The sequence below is a fragment of the Dermacentor andersoni genome, chromosome 5, assembly GCF_023375885.2.
Source record: "Dermacentor andersoni chromosome 5, qqDerAnde1_hic_scaffold, whole genome shotgun sequence".
Classification (NCBI taxonomy): Eukaryota; Metazoa; Arthropoda; class Arachnida; order Ixodida; family Ixodidae; genus Dermacentor; species Dermacentor andersoni.
Genome location: NC_092818.1, coordinates 152080624 through 152098671, shown reverse-complemented (window position 1 = coordinate 152098671; position 18048 = coordinate 152080624). Strand labels below are relative to the sequence as shown.

The window sequence follows — 18048 nt, the reverse complement described above, 5'->3', positions numbered from 1 at the left end:
CTACGCAAATTAAAAATAAAAGAAAGAGATGTTGACACCGTGTCACGGCGACAGCTACTTTTTTTCGCATAGCAGTTGTCGCAAAATCAAAGAAGTCTGTTCATAGACGCACTCACCATAGATTGATCCCATGCTCAAATAAGTATTCTGTATCTGCAGAGCTGTAAGAATAAAACTTCATTTTATTTCCTCGCAGTTTGCCAAAAGAAATGTTTCAATGTAATTCAGTTTATCACTTCTTTAACTCATATAGTAAGTACAAGTAATTTCTTCCCATGTTGTTCTTGGTGTCTTTGTTTGCTGGCTACTTATGATATGAATAATAAAAATCGGGCCCCTCAGTTCCTTTCCTTTTCGTTCAATACATAACGAGGGTCTCGAATCCGGCAGCATTGATGCCTTCAGGTAGCATGTGCGGGTTTATTGACCAGTTGCCTTCACCCGGAAAGATCACGTACTCGTGACGCCTTCGGCAGAAAGGATGTTCCACATCCGTCGCCAAGGTTTGTGACTGGTGGCGCCGGCTAACACTCCCAGGATTAGTTCTAGTAGTAAAACGTAAATAACCAAGAAAGTGGATGGGAAAATGGTGCCGCCGTAGCTCACTTGGTTAGAGCATCGCACGCGTAATGCGAAGACCTGGGATCATTCCTCATTAATTTCCATTAGTTTATCATTTCTTTTTTGATTTAGTAAGTACAAGTAGTTTCCCCTGTGTTGTCTTTGATGTCATTGTTTGTAGGCTTATGATATGATTAATGAAAATCGGGACCCTCAGCTCCCTTCCTTCTCGTTCAATTTATGTGATAACTCTACTGAAATACTAGCTATGTATGCCTTTCTTTTAGATCTATTTGCAAATCTGGGGGCACAGTGCAATGATATCAGAGTGTCTTGAAGTACCGCCTTTGCCTTTAAAGTTTGGGATTTCATTTCAGAAAAGACACCTCGAAGGCTGTCACCGAAAGTAAAATAAGATTTCTTCTACCTGCTCTAAGAGCAGAGGGATATAGAACATTGAATAAAATTGTATGTATCTATGTGCATATGTATTGCGCGGGGATGGCTACCGTGGTTGTCTACTTGTTTGTTACGGTGTATTGCCGGCCCCAAAAGAAGATTGTAAATCGAAGATTTGGCTCCTGTTGCTATTGTTCACAACTTTCTCTCGACATACGTGTGGAAGGCACGGTTGGCTTGTCCTAATTCAAAGATTTAGGGCGCCGCTTTATTTATTTATTTATTTATTTATTTATTTATTTATTTATTTATTTATTTATTTATTTATTTATTTATTTATTTATTTATTTCATTATTTATTGTTTGCGGGAATAGGTGCACTGTTCACAAGATGGCACCCTCGACAGTGCTTTTGTTTTTTTTATTTTGACTCGTTTCAGCGACTTGCTCGTCTGGTGTGTATTCATAACTGTACTCCTCCTTCAGCATCAGAACCCCTCCCCCCTCCCCGCCCCCATTTCGCGCTTCTTCTCTTATATTCTCTTACCATATTTTACAAACATGGTGAGAATAATGACGCTCCATGCGATGGCACAGTGCTCACAAAATGGGGCAGGCCTTGCCTGTCGTCGTCTTCTTACACGTCTCTTCCAATGAATTCGTACGTTCACGCCCCCTTACAGGCGCCCCTGAGGAACCGTTCCTGACGCTGGGAGGCGAGCGCCTACGCGAGGGCTCCCGCGTCACCGTCCAGGAGCGCGAGGAGGTGGAAGTGGGTTGCGTGGCGCGCCGCGCCGTGCCCGCCGTCCGACACATGCACTGGATGCTGGGAGAGACAAACATGACCGGGGCCAGCCAGCTGTTCGTTGAGTTCTCTCCCCAGGAGGACTCCTACACCACGCGCAGTGTGCTCAGCCTCAACGCTTCGCGCGACCTGCATGGCCTGCAGCTTTCCTGCCACGTGTACCACGTGTCGTGGCCAACCTCCACGGCCGTCGCCGCCTCACTAGACGTCCTGTGTGAGTCAACTGTATATCCTCTTTTTTTTTTCTATAGCTTACATAGCGTGTTTCAATAATAACTGCGTGATATGTCGTAGGGCCATTGCTGAACGACCGGCATTCTTCGCTCTTGCAGAAATGGACCAAATAAGCAGCAACATTCAATGTTTAAAGCTGTCTGAAAAATGTCAGCGCAGATGTGCAATGAGCGTGAGAACACGCATAGCACCATGGTATGGTATGATGAACTTTATTCAGGTCCTGAAGATCAACCCTTAGGTCGACGCAGGCGGCTCCCACGTCGGGACAATAAGGTTTTTCAACCTCACCGCCATATCGTGGGCATTCTGGGAGGCCTCTACTTGATCTAAAAGAACTAGACTGTGAAGGACTCGTCGCCACCAGTCTCTTTCCTTGTCACATTCTGTGAAAGACACAGCACAGTGCCAAAGCATACGATCCAGAGTAATGATGCCATTACACCTTTCGCAATTGATTGGTACCTCTCTTTCTGGATATAGCTTGTTAATAAAGTTCGGACTCGGGTAAGTTCTTGTGTGTAACAATCTCCGAGTCACCGATTGAGCTATATTGAGGTTAGCGTGTGGCACTAGGAATTGCATGCCTTCTGTTCATGTAGTAATGCTTCGTGATTTCATTATATGGAAGTAATGCCATGCTTTATTTATTTTGTTATGTCCACTGCTGCATAATAATGTGTAATTATTAAATTGAATAGACAAGAAAAATCAGGAACCGTTCATACACGTTCCTTCGGGTTATACGTACATTCGTTTTTTTCATTTCGTGATATATTGAGACAAAGAATTTGGGACCGGAACCATCGCACTGACTGGCAGTGGGCCGGTGCCGTCAGCGCCTTCGCAGAGGGAGGGGCACTATGGTAACGCTAGCATGGTGAGCGACAACAGAGCCTATTGTGGAAGATGACAACGATGAGCGCGCGAGCAGTGGCACGAGCGCGTTCACGCGGTTACGCCGCGGTGCGCCAAGGAGACAGCTGTCGTAAAAGATGATGATAAACGCGCGAGCAGTGGCACAGGCCATTGCTGGTGATGATAGTTTTTTCTCACACAGATTTGCTGACGCACACAAAAAATTCGCGCAACTCTAGCCATCAACAGCTTCGCTGTAATAAAATAAATATATGTAAAGCGTCAGCTAAGCTATAGCCGGAGAGAAAGCCCCAAGAAAAATTGGGCAGGATAGGAGGCATAAATAAGAAAACATTGCAGAGTGAAGTTAACAAAAAGAATCGCTAACAACAAAATCGTATATATGACCTCGTCGCTAAGACTACAAGACCGTACGCAGAAACATGGTAGCATGCAGCCTTGGGCTAGCCATAGTATTGACATAAGTGCAAAAACACTGAAGTATAGCGGTAAGCGCTTCCATTAAAACCGTCCAATAGTCGGGTAGAACGATCACTACGACAGTTAAAGGCAAAAAACAAAAATTGTGCGCTTCCACTCTGTGAAGAAGGATAACCAGCGAAGCTGTATTGTGATGACTATATTGACAACTATATTGATTTATATTGATTGCTATATTGGTAGAGTAAAGCCACATGCACGTAACTTCGTGGTTTTTGTTGTCTTGTTATTTTTTTTCGTTCGTTATCACAGCGACCACAAAGCTATGGTCACCATGGTACACCGCGATTGTTTGCAAGGCTATGCTAAACAAGTTCTTGCCAAAGGTTAAATCTATGCACAACCGGTGACGCGTGTTGACACATTGAAGTCCGTGTAGCACTCAATTCCGAACCGTTCCAAAAGGAATGATGCAATGCACTTGGCGTCGGAGTACGCTAGGTCGACGGTAAAGTCGACAGTAAAATCGACGGTAAAGTCGACGATAAGGTTCTCGATTGGTGGTTACACTACTGCGTTTTATTATGCTTTTCGGTCCTCCAATAAGAGCGAAGGAGCGTCGCCATCCACCGTCTTCTATATGGTCATTAAGGTAATGCGTAATTATATCGTTACCCGCCGTGATGGCTTAGCGGCTATGGTGTTGAGCTGCTAAGCACGAAGTCGCGGGATCGAACCCCAGCCGCGGCAGCCGCATATTGACGGGGGCGAAATGCAAAACCACCCGTATCCCATGCATTGGGGCCATATTAAAAATCCTCTGATTGTTAAAATTATTCCGAAGTCCCGCCACTATGGCGTGCCTCATAATCACATCCTGGTTTTGGCACGTAAAACCCAGAATTCAATTCAATAACATGGTTGATAAGATGATAACATTCAGAGTGACCGCCACGACATCTTTTCTTTTTACGCGCATGCGCATGGGGTTGCGTGGGAGAAGTTTTCGGCGTACAGGCGACACACGAACGGGCGGACGGATGGACGGACGAATCAGCTAGCCATATACAGCTTCTCTGTAAAAAGTATTTTACTAGTTATGCACAAGAAATAAGTCGAAAAAAGGGATAAGGAACAACAAGAACATCAATAAACAAAATTCCAATTACATGAACACGATTTGCTGAAGTGAAGTTTCCCCATTCAAGTGAGCTACAAGAACACGAACTTCCTTCATTGATTTGCTAGTTCAGATTTGAGCTTTTCATTCTGAGCTATGGAGAGCGGTCATTTGATGTTCGATGAATTGATAGCCTAAAGAGTTTGTCCTAGCAGATAGCCGATGTCCGTGCTGTGATACCGATGAAGAAATGTTTTCTGTAACTATACTAAAATTGGGTACGCTATACTGGACACGTCGTCTAAGGTACCGCCGAGTCTACCATTCAACGTAATATCTACGGGCTGACGCTGATGTGACGAACGTTTTTTATTAGGGTCTGCCTATTCATTTCCGCGTTACCGTTAACCACATGTAGAATGAACAACTTGCACTGGTCTGTGGTCAACCTTTATAGATATCTGGCACGATTTCGGAGGACCTAAAGTTGAGCAGAATGTGCGCGTCCCGAGAAAAGAAAAACAAGTTGCCCTTCCTAAGTTTCTAATGCATCTGCTCATTCGCTTTTTATTTTTTCCATCCCTCCTCCTTTCAGATGTGCCGTCCTTCTCGATCTCCCGGGAGCCAGGCTTCGGGTTCCCAATCCTGGAGAAGATGCCAGTGTCGCTTCATTGCGCGGTGGACGCCAACCCACCGTGCGCACCACGATGGTTAAAGGACGACGGACCACCTCCGGTACCTCAGAGCCCCGACGGATACCTCAACTTCTCAGCTATCGAGCGGCAACATGCCGGCTGGTACCGCTGCGCTGCTGTTCACCGTCTAGGGACGTTCGCCTCATTCGGATACTTCCTCAACGTGCGATGTGAGTCCGTACTATTTTTGCGAACTAGAGAATCCGCAAAATATTTCTCCCAAGTTATACTGTGGCGTTTTTCGTCCCGAAACTGCGTAGTTAAAGCAGAACTGATAGTTGGGCGAGGTATATAGTAAGTATTCATGGCGGAATTTGTAGCGCGCACAAACTACAAGGTCACAGAGAAGGTGGACACACGAGCGCTCGTGTGTCCACCTTCGAAATATGCGCCCTTGTCTATTGCGCGTGCTACAAATTTCGCCATGACTGCGCATTTGTTCATGAGGGACACCTTAGCGTAGGGGCTTCGGAATACTTTGACGCAGCAGTTCTGCGGAAACCCGCAAGGTGGAGAAAAGTAATGAATAAAGGGAAAATCAGACATCCACCCGTTCGTAGCAATTGCTACAAAGGAAACCCATACGGTTTCCTCGAAAGAAAAGCCTCATAGTTCAAGAAAAATTCGTCCTGGTCCGGGACTCGAAGCTGCCGGATAATCTAAGCAGCCGGATAAGGTAAGATATTTTCGTGAATATAACCCGTTTCTGCATATGGATCACACGCGAATTACAATCTCGGAAAATAAAAGCATGGTATGTAACGCCACACACATAAGTGCTTATGACGATAACAATTTCGATATAAGTAGCCTTGATCAATCGTAATATAAGCAAGAAAGAAATCTTACTAAATATTTGTTTTTTTAATATTTAGTCATTGTGGTTGTTGCTGTTGCTATCCGTCATTGATTCATGCATCTACACAGCCATGCGCCACTGATTCCCATGAAGCGACAGTGCAAAGCGCAGTTCTTGTACTATTACTCTTATTCGCCGTAACCACCTTGTACTTAATCTTCTTGAATTTTCTTTGCCGATAAAACAGACTAAACTGTAGTAAATTGTTTACAGAACAATGTCATAGTAGACAGATTCTACTTCCTGGTATTAGGTGATATCCAACTATCTGAAGAAGAAAAAAGTTACTTGGTTACAGCCATTCCTTCTATTCTTTCGTATATAGAGCTCATAGGTATAACTGCTAAAACCCTAGTAATAAAGTACTAGGGGACAGCGTATAGTACTACGTACCACGCTGAGCAACTACATATTCTCTCAGCTTTATTTACTCTAGACTTTCGCCGTGTTTCTTAATGTTGACCTGGCGCTCTCTATTTATATTTTAGCGTGCATGCGATTTCGCTTAACATTGCGATTGACACTTAGGTAACTCTCATTAAGCGCGTGGCTGACGCTGCTTATCACTTAATAAATTTGTTAGAAACAAGAAGAACAAAGTTACGTTTTGTAAGGAAGCGAAACTTGGCGACACACTTTGTATCGCCGAGTTTCGATCACGATCACGGAACCGAATATGGGGAATGGAGTCATGCAAAATGTTTATGCATATTCTTTGCTCACTTCCCGCAGTTATTTGCATTTAATAGTGTAAGCAAAATTCATTTTGTGATAAGTGAACTGAGCACTCATGGAGTGCTGAATTACGCTAGGAAGTATGGAGTAACTCGTGTAGAACTCTATTAAGAAGGTCTTGTTCCGCTGTCTGCAGTGTAAGTGTTGCTAAAGCTGCAGAGAGCAGTGATGCCGCGTTAGCAGAGAAACAAAGAAACTAAATGGCCAGCCAAATGTCACGCAGCAGACACTGAGGACCTTTGAAATCAATGGCGACTCTTACTTCTTTTCCCTGACATGATCTTTCGAAATCACATCAGCTTACTTCAGGCGCACATACAAAGCAAAAAAAAGTGCATTTTTGACAGGTTGTTATAGTTGGACCAGTCCCAGTGCCTTAGAGTTAAGAGCAAAGAAAAAAATTATATAGCTGTCAAGTGAGTTGCCGGAATGCCGAAGGCAAAAGCAACATGTTTTGCATAAGTGTCGCAACCGTAGGTACTGCTGCCTGAGCTCTGTCTCAGCTATATTGAAGCAGTAATCTTAATATATGCTTGGTGATGTGAGGCACTCTTAAAATTATTTTTAAGGAATAAGTGACATAAAAAAAGAAAAATGACAAGTGTCCCTCATGCCACATGTTTTCATCCCTTACTCGGAATGAAGGGATTTTCTCTCGGACAGTTTCGATCGATTTGAGTCCCTCTAGCCTGCTTAGTGGTCCCTTATATAATACGATGGGTAAATCAGCTTACATGCAGGTTAGACCAGCAGTCTTATATAAATCTGTCTATCTGATGTTTTCTACGATGGCTCCATAAGCGGTGTTTGCACAGATTTAGCATAGGACACGTTACTGGAAGCCTTCAAGCTTTATAAAAAAAAACGTTCGTGAAACTAGTTTGCAATGTGATTTTTCCAGATTGGAAAAGAAGGGGCGCCGTAAAAGGCAACTTCAGCACACAGTATAAAAGAACAAAAAACGGAATAGCACAGTGGTAAAATGAACAACTATTTCTTCGCGTATACTCTGAAATAACCTTCAAGAAAAACCGTCGATATATGAGAACGATCTCTGGCATGCTGATCTTAATATTCGCTTGCTTGAAATTTTTAGGCAACGCCAGGGGAACTCCGTCATCGCAGCATTTTACATAAAGAATAAAGAAAAAATCATTCGTCTATTCTCACGGCTACAGGGAATAGCATCAAAACATTTTGTTCTCCGGCGTTTTTTTTTTTTATTAATATTATAACGAGCAAACACAAACTATCTGGCCGTGCAGTCTGTGGCAACGCTAGGCCTCTTAATAGCAAACTTTAGCGACACTCATCAAATACTTCTGAGCGGGAGATTTTCTTTTTTTTTACTAACTTTTGTGCATTTTTTTTAATGGCATGCTTCTTTAGTGCCAAATTACTACGCCTTCCAGTCGCGCCGCTCGGGTAGTTCTTCTCTCTGCACGCGCAATATGCTCCGCTGCGAGCAGAAACGCTAAGAGTGCCATCGTCACGCTGTCTAAACTTTCACGATAGCTCGTGGAGAAACAAAGAAAGCTACAAACGACAGCCGAGCGACGATGAGTTGGTGAGAACGATAAGTTTTGGAGAACTGTTTTCGTTTTGATCGACGAAGCGTGCGAGCGAGGAAGAGGAGACGAGTGGCATGCGGCGACAAACTTTTAATTACCCAGTCAACTGCCGTCGGCCGGGTACGCCGCGCTTAGCCTAGCCACTACTATTCTGCGCTAAGCGGCGACATTCTTATAACGGTGGCCACTTGTCTCAAGAAGCCTGTCTTGAGAACCAGGAAACGAGTTAGCGGCCGCCTCATTCGCGAGACCCCCCGAAGTCGCATCACCAAAAGAAATTTCCCCCTCCCACCTCAGGGCCCTATTCTTCTCTTTCTCCCTCCCCCTCCCCTCAACGACACTTCAAACCCTTGAGGGGTCGGTCTGCCATAAAGGCGGTCTCCTTTTCTTCCTCGCACGGCTTGCGGGCGCGTCTTTTGTCGAGGAGCAGATGTCGCCACTGTCGCTTCACAGCCTCGTCGACAGCACACGCCTCGCCCCTTTGACGAGACGTTGAGAGTTCGCTTTTCGTAACTGTGTTTTGCTTTGTACTACACGTGTGCAGATGTTACGACAGTTTATTTTCTCTGTAAAGAACGAAAGAGAAGAAAGATTAAAGAAATAAGAAAAGTCATGGTGAAGTAAAATCGGCGCCGCGCCCATGCAAGAAGCGAAGAAAATGAGTTCTGTACACAGCAGAGCGTGGTAATTGAACAAAAACGCCGTTTTTATTCTATAACAGAAGTTTCGATTTTCTTTCTCGCCTCTCACGGCGTGAGCGCTTTTAAACAAACTGAACAAAACGGCACAGGCTTCTCGAGGAGTGTACACTTTCAGAAGCAGCCGATTGTACGGCGTGCTGTCGAGCCAGACGCATTCAGCCACAGCGCCGAAGACGGGTCTTTTAATCTATGAAATGAATCGTGACCGCCGTATTATAAACTGCCCAATGTCTGTGCAGGAATGTTTATGAAAGGCAAATGAACAAAATTAGTCAAGTACAGTTGGTGAACTGTCTGGCTCTTTTTGGTAACGGCAGGCTTTAAGCTTGTTTGCATGTCTCCGGGTTACCGGCTTTCTGGAAAAGCTTTTGGGTATCATATACTATGTATACAAATTAAAATGACTGTATTTCATTCTTAAACTGATTTAATTTTTAGTGCGACGCATATACTTTCAATTTACATGTAAATATCGAGTCCACCTTCATCGCACCAGTTGCCTTTTTGTTGTTGTTGTTGTTTCGTTCTTTAAGCCCTCTTGCTCTCTTATGACCTTTAAAATCCTATCCTCCCCTCCATGCAGATAAGCATGTAAGCGACAACGCACACGCTGTCACGATATCTCCGCCGTTTCGTTAAAAAAACTTTCTTTTTCCATCTCCCTCTCAAGAACGTTGGATTAACAAGTACTCCTACGCCGTTTTGTCACGCCTTCCACGCAGACGGCCCCGAGATCGTCGACCAGCCACCGTCGAAGGTGGCCGCCGATTTTGGCGAGCCCGTGCAGCTCGACTGCAAGGCTGACGGCAAGCCGCCGCCGTCCTATTGCTGGACACGTGTGCGCTCGGGACGCCTCGAGAGCATGGCTTCCGAGAGCTCCCTTCTCCTCGACCCGGTGTTGTACTCGGACGCCGGCAGCTACCAGTGCACGGCCACAAACCACTTGGGCTGGAAGGAGGAACGTGCCCGGACAAGGGACATCCTGCTCACCATCTCAGGTTGTTCTCGTTACTCTTTTTTTTTTCTGTTTTGCTATTCGTGCGCTACTGCAGCTCTTGCAGAGCGCCGGACTCTCTGACCTATTGTATAATCCTGCTATGCGTCCTACTCTGTACATGAAGTGCCTACTCTCTCCCTCTTTTTGTTCTTTCTACCCCTTCCCCTTTCTCTTACTCCCAGTGTAGAGTAGCAAACTGCACGCTTGTCTGGTTAACTTCCCTACGTTTCTTCTCCTTGATTTCTCTCTCTCTCTCTCTCTCTTTCGCAATGTTGTCGCCGACCACAGTGGCTCACCGGGTATACGGTCTCCCGGTGTACATTTGGTCTGCGCGTCAATTCGCTGGCACGACAGCTGCACAACGATGAGGAATGAACCACAGTTTTAGAACGACGCATTCTTTGAGTTTACTATATAGGACGCAGTTTCTATCAAGGTTGTCAAATAAATTGTTGATGCTCGAGTTTGGTAGACATGTCGTCAGCTTTGCGTGAACTGTTTTCGATCGCTTACTTCAGTGAAAGGATCGAAGCTGTGGTCCCTATAGCTCCAATGAGCGTGATTCATGAGTGCTTGTAGTTCGGCTCATGACGTACGCTTCATTCAGCCACTGAATTACTGCTGAAATTCGCTTTGCGCTGAATACTTAACCTTGAATGGGTGATTATTTTCACTCCTACAACATCGTCTGTCCATGAACCTAGTATGAATGGCCGTTAATTTCATGTCATAAAACTTTTTGTTAGCTTTTCATCTTTTTATCCCGAGCAGTCTAGAAGGAGAATGAGACATTCAGCAATGTGGTTTTAAGAACACTGTGCTGCAAGTGCGTACGCATTCTTAAGCTGCGAACAATGAATATTTGTTTCTAGATTTCTTTTTCTTTATCCCTACTAGCTAATGGAGTAGTCGTTTTCAAACAACGGTAAAAAAAGGACTCGAAAATTCAGCAACTTTGGCGAAAACGTGTGTACTTCTCTTTGGTTCAAATTTCATCCAGGGCGGCCTGACGTCAAAGCACTGAACAAAACCCTGATGGCAATCGTGGGCAAGCCAGTCAGGATCTCCGTTCTGGTTTGTGCCAACCCACCACCTACACGAGCTTACTGGATTGTGAGGCGCCTGCTACTCAGTCCCGGAGAAGCGGCCCTCGCCCAATACGTTGCCCATAACTACAGTGTAAGTATATTTTTTTTATGTGCAGCATGACAAAATCATCTTTGTCTGTCATTGATGTCAAGGCAGGACAAAGATTCTGGGAACTTGACAGGAGAGCCGCAGTTCGCGGTGAGTTACAAGAAGGAATTTGGTTTTTTTTTTTTTGTGTGTGTGTGTGGAATTGGCATCGCCGGCATTATCCGGAAACGTATAATTGACTCCCTGCCATGATACAGAAGTGCATAGTTTATGTGAGTCCACTGTTAAAAGGAGTACCCCAATGTGCTGCTTTGACTTTGCTGGCGCTCTGACCGCAGGTGGATGCTGAAGTTATGCTACTTTACTGCACAGAGCTGTAGAACACTGGAAACATATTGGCGTCCTTAATAAAAGTACCGGTTTGTCCCATGGCTGACACGCTTATCCTTAAAGGGGTACTGAGACGATATTTTAGAGCTTTTCTCTTATTTTTATTAATGCCCGGTACCTCTAAACACAAGAATAAATATTGGCAAGCCTCAGAGCACCTTGAATAACAGCCTTCTGCAGACAGTTTCGGCTTCATTTCTACTGTGCTGCGACACCCTGACACAGTATATATGGTCACGTTAAAGGATGCAGTGCATACGAGGCGAGCGAGCCAGCTGGAACGAGTGTTAAAACGTCGCAATGTCTTGCTTCCAGGGACTGCAAGCTACGTGATGGCGTCAGAACATAGTGTGACACGAAACCGAAACTGGCTGTAGAAATCCTTTTATATTAAATTATTTACGGCGGTTGTCAATATTTGCTCTAGTGTAGAGGTGTAGGAACTTCATCGAACGCCAGGAAATGTGTAGTCGAACATAACATGTCGGTATCCATTTAAAGAGCCCCTGAGTAGGTTTGCGCATTGTGAGCAGATGAGCGCGGCACTTAGATCACGTGGTGGAAATTGTGTTTGAAAAGTAACAAAGGACAGAAGCTCGCGCACCCTTTCTCTCGAGGAAGCCTCGCTGCCAGACAGAGAATCAAGGACACACGCTGCCTTCACAGCCTCCGTTTTCCTTTTGCTCCAATTTACACATTCATCCTTCGCGTAACAGTGGGCCAGAGACCATGATCTTATTTTTCAGTAAAGATTCTTTTTATCTATCGCCGTCTTTGGGTTTCATTTTTTAAATTTATAGTGTATATTTGATCACGTAAGGAAATTAAAAGCTGCTAGGTGTTGCAAGCAGGTTGGGTTGTTTCTAGAATTTATGTCGGGTCGTATTTTGTAAGGATTCTGTGCCTGCTGTTGCTCTTCATTTCCTATCATCCGGCCCTCCACGCTGTTGACCCTGGCAATAACAATAACGTGGGTTCTTTCGAGCAAATGATGACGAACATAAACGATAGAAAATTAAAAGAAGCGTTACCCAACATGAAAATCAAGTGTCTGAGTACTATAGTATTCGTTATAGTTTTCGCCCCCATCGATATACGGCCGCCGTGGCCGTGATACGATCTCGCGACCTCGTGTCGGGCTGCTAAGCGCCAGATCGCAGGATCGAATCCCGGCGATGACGGACGCGTTTCGATGGGGGCGAAACGTGGAAACGCCCGCGTACTGAGATTTAGGTGGACGTTAAGGAACCTCAGGTGGAACAAATTATCCCGGATTACGGCGGGCCTCATAATCAGATCGTGGTTTTGGCACGTCAAACCCAATTTTACTATACTATGCATACCTACAACATGTTTGTAGTTTGTAAACAGCGATGCGAACCGTCCATATATTGGTCCTAGTGCACCATCGCTAGGCTCCGCCCACATTCACCTCCTCCGCTTGCACGTAAGCGTGGATCTTCCTTTTTACTTCGTATTTTTTATGGAGTTGAAGATTTTATTATGAGGCAGGTGGTAGTGGGGGACTGCTGGTTAATTTTGGATACTTTGGTTTCTTTAACATGCACCCAATGCACGTTCTTGCATTGCGCCCCCATCGAAGTATGGCCGAACGATACTGTAGGCCAGGCTCGCTGACTACAGCAGTGACGGCCGACGGCCCCAGCGATCTGGCCGCAGCTTGGCATAGTTCTCTTATTTTTGACAACATGATTAACGTAGGCTTGAATGAATCGATTTTCTTGGCGTCGTTGGTTCGAATAGCAAACGAAAAGTAGCACTTGCGAGTCAGCCGGGCCACCTCGCTGAGGCTGTCGGTGTTTGGTTTCCCTCTGCGAGACGAAATGCCGTGGGACCGTTGCTCGCGATCAGATGGGTGGTTTAGCACTGGGCGCTGCTTTGTGAAACACGCGCGTATTCGTTATATTTTTATTGTATTAAGTACTATTTCATGTGAAAAACGAACGGTAGCCGACTTTTATGTCGCCGTGAGCGGTGATATAGAAAGATCGCCTCGGCTAGCTCGAGCTGGGTGATGGGTCAGGCGAAGTACCGGTACTACGACGATGCCGTATGTGGGGCCCGTGCAATCTGAGCTGTTGGCCGTGGCAGTCCGATCGCGCCAACTCTGTACCGACTCTGGACATCTTATTTAGCGCCCGGAAATTTATTAACACGTTTAGACATGGTTGTAGTATCCACAGTGCAATTAACACAGCTGCGACCGTACTGCCTGCGTATGTGAACGTGTGATATGCGATCTGCACTGCAGGTGACTGAATTCCTTGAGATAAAAATAAATTTGAATGTGTCGTGCTTTGAGGTGCATTTCCTCGCTCGACCTACATTCAAGGCTAATCCTAATCTAGCTTCCCACAGTGCCGGAATGAAATTGTAATGACACGCTATGAATGATCCTAATTAAGGTCCTACGTTGGCTAATGCGCACCACGCAAAACAACAAAGAAGCTGAACCGTTTCGAAATGTCTGGCACATAATGGATGACCTGGTATCAGAATGAAACTTTCGCGTGTTACCGCGGCGGCCCGTTGCTTGCGACGGTTTTCATCAACAGGAAACCTACGAAAACTTGAGCCTCTTGCGCATTCCGGCGCGACGCAGTTCGTCGGCATAATGCTTTCGCTTCGCTGTAAAACCACAGAATAAGGACCGCAGACGCACCCGCGACACCCAGCGGCTACTGGGGTATACGCGCGGTGCGCACTGCGGCTCGGCGGCAGTACCTTCCGACGACAGCGCCACAATATTTTCGTGACGTAGCGCCTAGACATACTATTGTAATACTGTAGTATACTATAAATTTACAAACGACTACTATAGTTTCATAGACTGTTGCTTTCTTTAGGGGGGAGAGAGAGAAACGGGATACGAAATGCAAAGGGGATATCGGGAAGGGATTCTGGTTTGCTACCTTGCACTGAGGAAAGGGTAAGGGGAAATAAAAGATGAAAAGATTAGCGGAGATATAAAGCAAGGACACGAAAAAAGTAAGTAGGGGAGGTGGGCAACGTCCGTGGAACTAGTAGCCTCTCTAATAGGCCACCCGAATGCAGAAACTTCAAGAGTGCCTTGAGTGACTTGTGGTGTTTCAGGACTGTCTGTTCCGAAAGCCACAGTCACGACTAAAGTCAAGACGGGCCAGCGCGATCGCGACTGACCACCTGCGTGCGCTGTGTCTGGGCTAACGGTAAACAATGTATTCAATAGTTTCCTCGCTGCGGTCACACCCAGAGCTATCTTCCTTTTTGATGCGGAAAACAAAAGTTTTGGTTAAAGCGACTACAAGCCACAGTCTGCAAATTTCTATAAGTTGTGGCTGACGTAAGCTCCATCAGTCGCACCACCGCTTTTCTTCATGAAGAGAAAGCAGCGACGTACCCAGCAGCTTCGGCGTGACGGGGCGCCTCCATCTTTTGCCTCCCACAGTGCGACAACGAAGTGACGTCGCAGCCCGATGACAATTGGTGACTCCCTCTCAGCTGATGCTGCTTCAGCTGAATTGTAGCTGAAGCTCTAGACTAAGATCACTGTCCAACTTACATTAACTGTACTTTTACGATAACGACTACAGAGGCTCCAAGACTGGTGCCGTTCGAGACGAAAAACCGGCGGGGCGAGAAAAGGAGCTTTAAGTACAGTATTTACATGTCAAGTATTCGAAAGGAGGTGAGAGCTAGAGCGTCAGGATTTCCAGGCTTCTATCACATCATTCATTACTAGCAGCAAGGCCATAGAAGTGCCAGTGAACTCGCGGTCTGTTTTTGTCAGGCGCTTTACCTTTGGGACAGGCCAGTAGCAAGGCTAAAAAGGTTTGATAGAACTCTCAACGTTGTGCATTCGGGCACTGACCTCTGGGAGTGATGGCGCGAGGAATGTAGGCTAGCCGCCGCAACAGAGCCACAGGTACGCATTCTAACGCTTTCACATACGCAAGCGCCATCGATCATGCACACACAAGTGTTCTCAATCATCTTGATTGCGGTACTTGTCTCTTTACCAACCACCAAGCGTCGAGCAGCCATTGAGACGAGAATGTCATTCAAAAAAAGCACGTTAGCCGGAGAAGCGGCTTTGCTGAGAGGGGAGCGCCAGACATAATAGTGCGCATGCTTCTTAATCTTTCATGCGGAGGGATTTCATCTGCAGGCCTAGTGTGCCTTGAGATGCCGTTTGTGGTGGTTGTGATCACGCTCTTTTCATGAAAATGTCGACTAGTGTTGCTTATGGGTGCACGAATTGCTTCACTGGCAGACGGATCACGAGTTTATTTCGGCCTTCGAAACCAAATGTGTGCTCACCCGGTGGCACATCGGCAGTGAACGTGTTGCGACGATGTATTTCGTAGTTTTCTCAAACCAGGCTGAAACGACATAGCTGCGCTCTTTATTCAAGCAGCGTACGTCGCACGCAACAAACCCTTGTTGGCATCAGGAGTCTCCAAATTCACCGTGAGATATTTAGCGTACTCGTCTTCCTTCAGTGCCGAAGCCTCGATGAGCATGATAAACTGTGGAAGTTTTCACTATTTTGCAAATCTTCAATTGCAAAGCACTTTTCTCTGTACAAACTATGTACGCTTCTTTGAGAATGCAGATAAAGTGGTAGAATTGTGCTGTCGGTTCCTATAAATTTTTGGGGACATTGTATTGGGGTTACTGGCTGAGTCCGGAGTACTTTGGGTTCACCCATAGGTAGAAACCTTTCACTACCGATGTCTTCACGACACCGAAAAAGGAATGTAGCAAAAGACACTACATTATATATCCTGTCAGTTCCACAAATGGTGATGTCACATTGACCTCATGAATTTCGAACGGTGATGCTAGTGACTAAAAAAGTATATTTGTGAACGCAATGTGATGGTTATTTTTTTAAGATTAGAAGTTACGCTTCTAATACGCTAAAGAAAGTGCAGATGTTATTGTTTAGACCCTTGTGAGAGTGATTACTTTCAGTATCGGTTTGCATGCGTCCCGGCTTTCTTGTTGTACCCATGATGTTTTACCTCTCTTTTATTTGAATATCACTTAACCTTTTCTCTTGTTGTGGATACATTGAATTGTTTAGTAGCTTTTCATATCTCCCCACTTTTTGCTACGAACTATTTTACCATGCTAACAGGTTGTACTTTTATCTATTTTCTTTTCAGAGTGCCGACACACCATTTTGCAGAACCACATCCCTGGAGATTAGGTCTGTTCACCCTGAAGATGCCGGTGAAATATTGTTTGTTGCCAGAAACTCCAAGGGCATTGACGATGCCACTATCATCCTCAACGTCACACATCAGGCTAGCTTCTCTTTCACGGAGAACAACTCCTTCGCAGGTATGGCGAGAATGTAGTAATTACAACAGTGTATCGACAGGCAAAGGGCACAATAACGACACTTTGTAGGGCGGTATAATTTGTTCTTGACCTCATACTGTCCTTTTGTTTCCTCTGCTTTAAATCTTGTTCGGAGATTTGCCTTATCCTTGCAGTAGTTTACTGCATCTTCTTTTTCATTCAAATCACTATCAAACATATACGGCTAGGCCCTAAAGGTCAGTGATCGTAAGATCATTCTATGAACAACCGCATGTAATCTTGAACCCACATAAGACGCTTTCCATGGTTACTTAGTGACTCGTCGCAGTCGAAACGTAGGTTGGCTGAGATTGGTTTACCTTGAAGCTTCGGGCTACTGTAAGATGGATGCCAACTTTTCTACTTCCTTTACCTAATCCACCTATTGGGTTTCTGCAGAAATTATGTACCATGCAGAAGAAAAGGAAAAGATGCACAACTTCCTCTTCATCATCATCAACCTATTTTATGTCCACTGCAGAACGAAGGCCTCTCCTTGCGATCTCCAATTGCCCCTGTCTTGCGCCAACCGATTCCAGCTAGCTCCCGCGAATTACCTAATTTCATCGATCCACCTAGTTTTCTGCCGTTCTCGACTACGCGCATCCAATCCGCGGAATGTTACGAATGGGCATTTACGTACATGAATGTGGCAGGCATCCTTACGCACCTTTGCTATTAAGCAATGATTTTGCACTTTATCATTCTGCACAACCAGTTGAAGAACGTTATGTAAGAATATTTGCCAGACCCGAAAATTCTAGCCCGCGACAAATCGGCCGCTGTGTCCCAGTCACAATGTTTTTCTTGTGAGTTCCTCATCTAGTCTTTAATGTAGAATTTCTGCCTATTGTAAAGCTGCAACCAATACATGCACAATTTTTGTTTTATAATTGCAGAGAAACTGGAAGCTAACTGGATGTTGCCAACGTGGATGGGCATAGCTGTTGCCTTCTCCGACAGACTAAGACGTGGCGCAAGCTGACACACATCTTAGAGTAAGTATAACTGCACCAAATGTTTCTCACAAAAGACTCAAGGACTATGTTCTTTAGTAAAGTTGCACCAACTCGCCAACATTTCTTAGTCAGATACTTATATTGCACTAAATTAACCGTAGCCTAGGCTAGCTGGTATACATTCATTTTGAAGAACAAGTGCCAAAAGAGAATGGG

The 18048-nt window shown here is 45.2% G+C and overlaps 1 protein-coding gene across 3 annotated transcripts in view; it reads left to right on the top strand.

The window, feature by feature from the left end:
• The window catches only part of LOC126531404 (cell adhesion molecule 3-like), a 486943-nt gene that overhangs the window by 467961 nt on the left and 934 nt on the right, over nt 1-18048 (top strand). For all 3 annotated transcript variants that reach the window (XM_055071147.2, XM_055071148.2, XM_050178917.3), the window contains 6 exons: nt 1644-1979; nt 5014-5283; nt 9702-9977; nt 10977-11155; nt 16675-16852; nt 17773-17871. In XM_055071147.2, coding sequence (XP_054927122.1) covers nt 1644-1979; nt 5014-5283; nt 9702-9977; nt 10977-11155; nt 16675-16852; nt 17773-17858 — 1325 coding nt within the window. In that variant the 3' untranslated portion in view covers nt 17859-17871. The remainder of the gene's footprint in view (nt 1-1643; nt 1980-5013; nt 5284-9701; nt 9978-10976; nt 11156-16674; nt 16853-17772; nt 17872-18048) is intronic.